This window comes from Hippocampus guttulatus, chromosome 5 (genome assembly GCF_054856545.1).
Source record: "Hippocampus guttulatus isolate MCC_2025c chromosome 5, RoL_Hgut_1.0, whole genome shotgun sequence".
NCBI classification, from domain to species: Eukaryota; Metazoa; Chordata; class Actinopteri; order Syngnathiformes; family Syngnathidae; genus Hippocampus; species Hippocampus guttulatus.
In genome coordinates this window covers 20,659,713-20,669,842 of record NC_141265.1, presented here as the reverse complement: position 1 = coordinate 20,669,842, position 10,130 = coordinate 20,659,713, and the positions used below count along the sequence as shown (strand labels likewise).

General features: G+C 46.2%; 1 protein-coding gene across 12 annotated transcripts; it reads right to left on the bottom strand.

The window, feature by feature from the left end:
- Positions 1–970: 970 nt before the first annotated feature.
- ciz1b (cdkn1a interacting zinc finger protein 1b) lies at positions 971–9,765 on the bottom strand. Of its 12 annotated transcripts, none has more exons than XR_015101003.1 (10): positions 9,686–9,765; positions 8,517–8,618; positions 8,378–8,442; positions 8,134–8,274; positions 7,822–7,916; positions 7,659–7,740; positions 7,119–7,434; positions 5,664–5,921; positions 5,302–5,491; positions 3,536–4,190 (listed from the first exon to the last, which is right to left on the bottom strand). XR_015101003.1 is itself a non-coding variant. In XM_086112211.1 (9 exons), exons 2-8 carry the CDS (start codon positions 8,584–8,586, stop codon positions 7,122–7,124), a joined length of 684 nt encoding a protein of 227 aa, XP_085968337.1. In that variant the 5' UTR covers positions 8,587–8,618; positions 9,686–9,765; the 3' UTR covers positions 971–1,140; positions 7,119–7,121. The 12 variants fall into 12 exon arrangements, 3 of the variants coding, with proteins under 3 accessions (XP_085968337.1, XP_085968336.1, XP_085968335.1); XR_015101008.1 differs by having other exon boundaries at positions 3,536–5,491; positions 7,119–7,247; positions 7,330–7,434; XR_015101009.1 differs by having other exon boundaries at positions 3,536–5,491; positions 7,119–7,247; positions 7,330–7,434; positions 7,659–7,737.
- Between the last annotated feature and the right edge of the window lie 365 nt (positions 9,766–10,130).

Below are 10,130 nucleotides of genomic sequence, written 5' to 3'. Positions count from 1 at the left end.
GAGATTTTAATATGGCGCTCTCGTCCATCAACAATTTACATATGCTTACAAAAGAAGTCGAACGGCATTTCTTTAACATTGCCATTCATACAACATGTCATCCAATTAAAAATATAAAGGGGAACATTTTCTTTCTTTCATGACTGCTTGGTGACTGTCAAAAGAAATTATACGTGTGACTTTCTGTTGTTTAATTGGACAACCAAGACGAGCAACAACTTGAACTTTCTTGGGCCAGTTCTGAAACTTTGGGGATGGTGTTAAAAACCGAGTACGTCTGTTGCATTCACACCACTGCCTGCACAGTCTGAGATGTCGCACTGCTACATATGGCAAAATGAGGTGTCACCTGGATACGTGTCGATTTGACCATTTGAAATTGAAGCCACGCCCTTCTGGAACAATTGAAGTTAACTGTTTCGTCTCGACACAATTGCCTTCAGCGACTTCTCTCTCCTAGACAAATTCGGTCTCCTGTACGTGTGAACCTGTACGAGCCCTTGTCCCCACCCAAACAGGCCAACAAGTTGAACGCGGCCCACTGAGCACCCTCGCTGACTCCCAATCCGTCGAATGAGCATCACTCGTCAGCCGCTTGGCCAAACAACAGACCGAGTCTCCAAAATGGAGCACGCGCACGAGATGATACGAAAAATCAAAAGGTCTTGGAAGGAAGCGGCTTGCAGTCAAGTGCTCCTGCGCAGTGGTTTGTCGACATGTGCCTCGCGATTGGCCGGTGACCGATCCAGGATGGACTTGGCCTCTTCCCCCAAATAATCTCGTCAGGACAGAAAATGGGCGGATTGGGCAGGAGGCTCCAGTTCGGATTGCCGGACGCTTCGCTCCTGGCCTGTCGCCGACTTTCAATTCTGCTCATGGACTGCTGTGTGTGCGTGTTTGACGTCACGGTCTACTAAGCCAATCGCGGGGGCCGCAGGTCAGCCCTGACGTCCAACAAAAACGCACACACTCACACTCCAATGGTGATTTATTATTGACCAAATCCGATGTATGATGCAATCCGCATAATTTATACGCGGACGCGCACGCACACACTTAAAGCCACTTAAGTGTTTCCTGTTGACATCCAACGAGCTCTTCACGGGCCAGGCCAACAATCGTCTTCCACTCGGCGCACCACTTTACACACACACACACACACACACACACACACACACATACATAGACACAAGTCAGTAAGAAGACGAAGCAGCTGCCTCTTCTTTGACCTTGAATTTGGCCTTCATGATCTTCTCCTGTGAGTTGAATGTTTTTGGCCCCGAAGCCGTTTAGGAAATATTGGCAAGGATTTATTTTATTTCATTTGTTTGTGTCAAATTACAATATTGTGCTTTATACAATAAAAGGTCATGCGAATTAATGAAAGAATTATTGAGGATCACTTCATTTTTGTTGTTGACGTTACATTTACAGCAAATGTAATTTCCAATTCATGAAATGATCCTTGATGACAATAAATTGAAATGCCTGGGGTTAGAACACCCAAACCGAACACCCCCGACCCAGCCCCCACGCCCTCTCCCCTCCCGTCCGCTTGAAATCTCTCAGCCCAGTGGGACTCAAGAAGGAAATTATCCTCATTAGCTCACTCACACATGCCAGGTAGACAAATCTTCCACTTTATGGATCATTTAACTCTCGCTGTTTGATGCCCCCCCCCCTCCTCCATCTCACACTCCATGAGTCACCCCCCCCCCCCCACCCTCACCTAAGAGCCCCCCCACACACACACACACAACTGGAATCTTTTCCCATGTCCAAGAGAAAAGTGCCACACATAATGAAGTGAAAAAGATCCGCGTTGCACTCTCGTGTATGAAAGCATTTCAGGATTGTCCACGTGAGAGCCGGCGTTTCAGGGTTAAGCTGTATGAGAACGTTTGGATGGAGAGCGCCACAGTGTCGATGAATGTGAGCCTTTCAATAGTATGCATGAGAGCGTTTCCTGCAACGCCCGGAAGGCTTTCATCAGGGTGTATGCGAGAGAGCCTTTCAATCGAGTGTGTGTGCAAGAGAGTTTCAAGAGCGTATGTGAGAATGATCCAGAGTGTGAGCATTCTAGGTATGTATGTAGTGGGGGTGGGGTGGGCAGTAGTGTATGTGTGTGTTTCAATAGAGTGTATGAGAGCATTTCAGTCGTCTGTGTGCATGAGTATGAGTGAGGATTTATTAGAATGTATGAGTGCTCCAATGGCCTGTAAGAGTGACTGAATAAGATGCGAGCGTTTCGATAGTGCAAGTAAGAACGTTTCAATACCGTGTGAGTGCATGTGTGAGAGTTACAGGGAGAGCATTTCAATATGGTGTGTCAAACCCTTTTAGTAGTACTTACAAAAGTGAGGAAAAATCAGGTGTGTGGGTGTGAGCATTTCACGAGCGAGGATGATAGCACGACTATCAGAGCATTGCAAAAGTGACCATGAGAGTTCCAGTAACATGCCTGCGAGTGTTTCAATGGTGGATGTGAGATGTTTCATTAGTGTTTTATATATATATATATATATATATATATATATATATATACTATATATATAATGTGTAATATACTGTATATACACACACACACAGACACACACATGAAACAAACCCACGCTTGCAAACTCCTGTTCACATACAAGAGACGCAAAGTATGACGACACAACACCAGACATACATATATACGAGAACACACTCACACACACCCGTACATTCACCTTTACAGGTAGATGGGCATACACACCCATTAAAACAAGCACACAATTACACACGCAAGCGAAAGGCCTGTTGTTGCTTTTTTTTTCTCTCCCTCTTCTTTTTTCTTGAGAAGCATATGTGTGCGCGCGCGTGTGTGTGTGTGTGTATGTGCGTGTGTGCGCATGCGCGTGCACACCTAGCTTGGCTGGTGGCTGAAAGGGAAGCAGGCCAATCGACGCTCACTTGACGGGACGACTGATTGTGTCAAAGGAAAATGTTATTCCCCCCACCCTCCCCCGCCCCGCCTTTCAACATTTTGACCCTTTCATCGTCTCATGAGGACTAGAAATACTTGACCTCTCTCCACCCGCGCGGGCACACGCACGGTGGGTCTGTGAGGCTTTCACAAGGAAAGAAATGTACATGCAAGTAAAAGACATTTTGTTTGTGTCAGGTAAAAACCACCACCACCAGCTGCTCTTTGTGAGTGTGCGCGCGCACACACTCGTGTGTGTGTGTGTGTGTGTGTGTGTGTAGGGTGACACACGTTAAAAGTGTCCATCTGTTTGTAAGCAGCTGTGTCCTCGGAGGTATGGGGGTTGGAGTGTGTGTGTTGGGAGTGGGGGTGGTGGGGGGTCCATGTTTGACTAATGAGTATTTATTGTGTTCATGTCCATTACGACTGCGTCAATTCATTAGCACGCCGTTTAATGAAGTCAATTTGCAGACTTGGATTGAAAAAAAGTTCTTCACGGCCGGCCAAAGAAATCAAAAACAAAGAACTCAAGTCTCTACATGAATGATAATGGGGCGGGTGAAAAGATTTGATTTGAATGCAAACTAGATTCTATTTTTTTAATGACTTCAAATACATGACATACTCTGACGAGGACATCGTAAACGACCGCGCATCTTATACGAATTCAAAAAAATGTTTTTCTTTGTCACAAAAACATCGTGAACATCTTCATATGCATGTACAATGATCCCTCACTACTTCGCGGTTCGTTTATCGCGGGTTCAGTGCATCGCAGATTTTTTCAAACATATTAAAAATATAAATTAAAAAAAATTTTTTTTTACATGTACATGGAGTACAGTACTGTATATGTTGCTCTATGTGACTCGCTGTTATTTTGCAGCTTCTCGCGGACCGTTTGTGGACTTAAAAAAAAAAAACACTTTTTTTTTTTACCTGTTGATGTTAATTGGACGCTACTTCGCGGATTTTCGTTTATTGCGGGTGGTTTTGGTCCCCATTAACCGCGATAAACGAGGGATTACTGTATACATACATACATACATACACAGTATACATATATATGAATATACAAGTACAGTGTATTACTGGGTGCAAAATTAGGAATACTGTCATATATACAGCTTTGTGTTTGCTTTCAAAACTTAGCTTGTAGCAGACGTGTGCACATTTTCAGCATGACGTCTCTGATCCACTGGAGAAAGGACACTTTGATCCTCTCCTCTTTCATCTATAACTGATTCAGACAACAAAGTGTATGCAGAAAATTGGTGAAGATTGCACGACTGTCTGTGTCCTATATGTTGTGTTGTGTTATTTTTGTTATTTTGACTTCAAAATGGCACCGCGAGAGTGGCTGCCTTTCCAGCAGCTCCTATATTTTGTTGTTCTACTTCTTCCTTTCATAACTTTGCTGCTGTGAATTGGGAATTTCTCCATTGCGAGACTAATAAAGGGTTTCTTATCTTTTATGTTTTCTTTTTTTATGATTGTAGAAAAAAAGAAAAAAGAATGATTTTAAAATTTAACCATCCCCAAAAAGGATTAAAAAAAAAGATACACTATACTGTACCTAGTTTTGAACCCCCTGGTGTACGCACACGCGCACGCACACACTCTAGTTTTCTGAGCAGCAGTGAACAATAATCTGGCGACGAAGCTCATCGTGTCGCTGCCCTCGTTGCTCGCCGCTGATATGAATCCATGAAGGGTCGCAGCGAAACAGGTTAGCCTCAAATTGTTAACTTTCGGCTAACGTCATCTGCTAGCTTCCGCAGCAAATGCGAGAGCACTACGTCACTGGAGGTGACCAGCAGAACGACGCCGCCCCTGCCATTGGCTTGTCGTCAAACACAAATGGCATTTATGGATGAACTAATTATTTTTCTTATTTTGAAACTTTTTGTGCAACTACAGTATGTGACCTGGGATTTTTGAAAAAGTCCTCAACAATCAGTACTATGGTTTTAACGAGTTAGCATTCGGTGATTTCCCTAACAAAATAGGGAGAATTCATAACGTACGTACAGGTCTGTGGCGGCTTATGAGCGCACTAAGCTCGTGTCTACTACTTAAAAATACAAACAAGACACGTTTGACAGGCAGGCAGGCGAGCGAGCGAGCGGCAATTGAGCTCAGCAGTGCTTCGCCCCCCCCCACCGTGATTGATACACGCACCCTACTTGCTGCATTAGCTGCAACCGCCCACCGGGCCGGCCGTCCACCAGCCCTACGTGCGTGCGACCAGCTAATCGGCAATAAGACATTTGCTCTTCAGGTGCCGACGCGCATGATGTGGTATGCTTTGGAGCAGCAGGCTGCTGCAGTATAAGTGACTTGTTACTCACACCGGAAGTGATGACGGCAAACAGGAAGTCTTCCTCTTCCACTTGCTGATTGTCGTCATGGTAGCGCCGTGCGCTAATTGCTGCTAATTGCAGGTTAGCCAGGGAAGGGGCGCTTGATCGGCCACGCGGGGCGTCCGGGACGGGAGGAGTCTGCCCGTCACTCACACGTCACTCGTGCGCACAGGGACGCCTTTTCCCAGTGGGACACACACACACACACACACACACACACACACGCCTTGATGAACATAACCTGACAGGAACGTAAAGACCCACACAAATTGTGTGGTTTTCGAAGGCGGACTTGAAAATCGGAGCAAGAGGCAAAAGTCAAGTAGCGCAGTGAGAGCATCAACAGTCACCTGCATGCTTGTTCGTTGAGGAGGGAAGAAGGCGCGCGCGCGCGTGCCCGCCAAGCACAGCAAGGGTGCGTCCTTGGACTTTAATGGCTCGTCAATGACAAAAGACGCGAGCGAGCGAGCGCCCATTCAAATGGAGCTCAAGAGAATGACAAAGATCGTCAGGAGCTCATTTGAGGCACTTTAGTGACCTCGCGGCAGCTGAGCTTTCATCGGGTGGGGTGGGGTGGGGTTGAGGGTTTGGGCATTTGGAAAACCGCTCTGAAAAAAGAAAAAACAAACGTTTTCAGGGCAAGACTATTTAATTGCATCCGATCAATCACAACGAGAGCACTGGATGATGCCATGCGCAAATTTCCTTCCCAGGTCACGATTTCTGCTTCTTGGGTGTGGGAGGGCGAGCAACAAGTCAGCTATGGATAAGGTCGATACTCCCTCCCCTCCACCCCCGTTTCCAAATAGTTTTAGAATGAAAGTCCAGGTGGCCAAGGTTACGCACGCGCACTCGTCTGCTTTTTGGGCCAATCAATAAGTCATCATGCAGTGAGTTTTAGTTGTGTGTCCTTGACGTGTGCGATGAAAATCTCAGAAAAACTCTCTCTCTCTCACACACACACACACACACAGACACACGCGAGTGCCTTCCTACCATCTTGTTCTAATGGGTTTGGTGGCATCGGTAACCCCCCCCCCCCCCCACACACACACACAACCCCCGGAGATTTCGTCGCTAGTAGCGTTAAACCCACTGAGGATTTGGTGGCTCCATGAATTTCGCCTTTTGTGTGCATTCTTGTAAGACTTCATTGATGACTGTTCTTTTTTTTTTTAAATAATCAATCGTGTATGTTTGTTTATAAATCAAGCAAGTGGAAGAGATTTTTTTTTTATTTTACTCAGAAATCAGTGGAAAATAAAGAACAATTCTCAATGGTAACTGGTATGGTTTTTTTTCTCAATCGCTTTTCCTCATCGTTCATTTTTTCCATTTCTCTTGATTCTGTCAAATGAGCGTCGCGAAATCGCCTGGATGCAAAGGAAAATATTTGGGGAGAAACGGGATCATTTTTCTGGTGAGACAGCGCCCCCCGCTGCACGGGAAAGCACAGGAATTGACGTCTGTTCACGAAGCCAAATGAAAAGCTTGCCGTACTTCTTATCTCCAAAAACATCTCTCCCCCACAAAACATTCTCAGTGGAATACAGCTTCACTCGTTTTGGGTGTGCGCCTTTGAGAGGCGTGGCCTAGTGAGCGGCTGCTCCAGTTTATCATGTTGAGGGAAGGGCGAGTGGGGCTCTGCTTGCCCAGCCGCAGGCTGAGATCGACCGGCAGCATTTGCACGACTGCATGCAGTAAATCTGAAAGGAGGACCTGACAAAATGGCCGCCTGGATGGCTTGGCCCGAACACAGACAAAAGGAGCAATTTGGCACTGATGCCAGTTTGAAAATAGGCCACCTGTCAAGCAGCTGCCTTCTCTTCCTCCGGTCCTAATTCCACTTCCTGCTTTGGCTCCGCCTCCTCCTCAAAGCAGCCAATGGCGTCCACGGTGATGAGCTCCTCCTCCTGAGCCTTCTTCACCCACACCTGCCGAAACAGGCGCACGCACACTCACTGGTCGCGCGGGCGTCACGCAGGCGCCCGGACAGACGGACGGACGACCTCTGACCTCTCGCTTGTGCTTGTCGGACTTCATGTGCTCCACAAATTTCCGGGGAGTCTTCAAGTGACGGCGGCATGCCGCGCAGAATGGCCGCGATGCACGCTTGCGCTCCTGCACAGATGCACACACACGATCACATGTGCCATGTACATACAGGCACACACATGCATAGAGACACAAACAAAACACAATGCGCACTTAAACGCAAGTACACAGGCACACCAAGTGGACACACAGTAAGTGTACCCACACACCCATACACACACACACACAAAGACACGTGGACGCATGCACACGCTGTAATGTACATGACCAGAGTGATGTTATGAACTCACTTTGTGTTGTTTAGTTCGACGATGGCTGATGACGTCATCGCTAAAGTGACTCTGACACGTGTCACACCAGCGGCGCCTTCTGCTTGACGAACATAGACACTATGTCATCACAGAGCACGAATCTGTATGTGACGTGTGTGCATGTGTAAGAGTGCAGTCCTACCTGTTTGTGATTGTGTGTGTGATGATGCTGACGGAGTGTGTGATCTCCTTCCATTTGGCCATGTGATCTGAGCCGCCCATGTGTTCCACAAACATCTAAACACGCACACACAGAGTGAATGATGGTGTCAGTTTGCACAAGGTACAAAGTTGGAGGGTAAGAGTGGCAAAATATGGATTTGCTGTCCCGACAACTGACTCCTAAGCCTTCCTCTCAGTTGCTGTTTCGGAAATCCCTTCCAAAGGTCTCTTTTCTGACGTGGGTCATGGTGGCACACCGTTGTTGAGTTGCTAGGAGGGGGCGTGTCCTCACCTGCATGGAGTGACACGTGACCCCACACATGTGGCAATGAAGCCCCGACCCTGGTGCCGCCCGCTTCTCCCCGGCCATCTTGAACGCGCGACTGTCGCCGTACTGCTGGATGGTCACCTCCAGGGAACACGCGCTCTTTAGCTTGCCCGCACGTCCGTGTACGTACACACACACACACACACACACACACACAGGTTTAGTCTACGCAAGAGTTCCGACAACATTGCGAGGACATTTGAATCACCTGGGAAGTTGTGTTGGCATCGTGACGTTCTACGGCCTCCTGCTGTTCAGGAGGACAAACACCATCTGATGCACATGCACACACACACACAATGATGTCATCAAAGTTAACAAGAGCCAACATGTTCGCTGTGTCACACCTCCCAGAGCAGCACAGTCAGTTGCTGGTTGATCATGTGACCCTGCTCCCTCATCGCTATTGGTCAGCATGGCGGCAGTCTCCGCAGCTCTGTTGCAACGACCTTTGAACGCATTTATAGAAACATGCCACTGAGCATTCAGTCTAGTAACAGTCCAAATAACAACAGCATCTTATCACCTGAATAAAATTAAAATAAATAAAACTAAGCCAAGAACGTATCAAAATAATGTACATACTGTACTACGTAAAGCGCCATCTTGGCTATTTTTAACCGATGACGTCATCACGAAGGTCACGCGTGCTGTGACACGCTAATGTTCATTTTTTATTTGTTTCCGGGTCTATTTTGGAATAAATATGCCGTCTTCAAGTACTGCCATAATTTGGATAGCACTCCAACGCATGTCAGGATTTCTATTCTTCGTTTGAGAAAGAAGAAAAAAGACATTTCCATAAAGCAGGTGCAGCCATTGCATTTTGATTGGTAAATTTCACACGTGACTACGTTTCAAGCAGGTTCAATTACAATTTCAAACACGTTCCAAAGCGATTGATTTAGATTTGTTTGAAAAGCAGTTTGAATTGCACTTTTTGCATGCATTAAAAGTGTATGTAATTTAATTTTGATAGAATGATACCTAGTAATTTACAGGAAATGCTCCAAGAAAAACAAACTTTGTGATGTAGAAAGAAAAAAAAAGCATAAATAATGGAGCGAGACTGTATGTGGAGCTGGAACAATGTCCAAATACAAACAATTCCTTCGAAATGGGAGTCGTCGTCGCAGTGTTTTAACCATGACAACGTTGAAAATGTGTCCATTGGTCGTGTATACCAAGTGACGTCTTCGTGAGAACTTCATTTGATCCAAACCTGGTTTTCTGAACAGTTTCAAAAACTTACAAGGGAGCCGAAATGACGCCACACTATTGTAGTTTCCGAATGACGATCGATTAGACAGGCATGTCGAGATTTGCTGTGCTAATAAGCCTTGACGCTAATATTTGAGGTGTTTTTCTAGGCGGGTCTGGGCTCGCGGTCGGTAACTCGGTAGTGGACAGACGGCAGAATCCACCAGCACGCTTTCGCGGTCCTTTTTGACAAACGAGTGAAACCAACATGTTTGAAATAAATTCTTGACGCGACTGTCATCTACTATTACCTTACCTTGATTAATTTGTGCCTGTTAGAGTCAAACTGCGGGACCGGCTTGCGCCACTACATCCGTCCTGTGCGCCTTCATCGCCTTCTTGTGGCGGGGAGGACTTCAAGCAGCTTGTAGGTGCACTGCCGCCACCTAACGGGCCAGAATACGGAAGAGTAGAGTGGAAGCAAGTAAAACTCTCAAGCCAACGACACTCACCTCATAAATTGCGCTGGCTTGTCATAATTAACGAACGAGCGAACGAGACATCAGTCACGTGGCGAGTAAATACGGGTGTGATTTGTGACTTCCAGCAGCATAAATGTCAGTGTTGTCATTTTGCATGTTTAAAAAAATTAAAATAAAAACTTTCAGATTCAGAAAACTTTATTTATCCCCATGGGGTAATTTGTCTCACAATGGAGAAATTCGCAATCTACAGCAGCAAAATTGGAGGGGAGAAGTTAC

Excerpts from the sequence above, each read along its gene's own strand:
- ciz1b (XM_086112209.1), bottom strand. The coding sequence starts at position 8,586 with ATGCTGACCAATAGCGATGAGGGAGCAGGGTCACATGATCAACCAGCA. Across the intron at positions 8,443-8,516 it reads TGACTGTGCTGCTCTGGGAG|ATGGTGTTTGTCCTCCTGAA; the intron begins GTGTGACACAGC and ends CATGTGCATCAG. Across the intron at positions 7,917-8,133 it reads TCACGTGTCACTCCATGCAG|ATGTTTGTGGAACACATGGG; the intron begins GTGAGGACACGC and ends GTGCGTGTTTAG.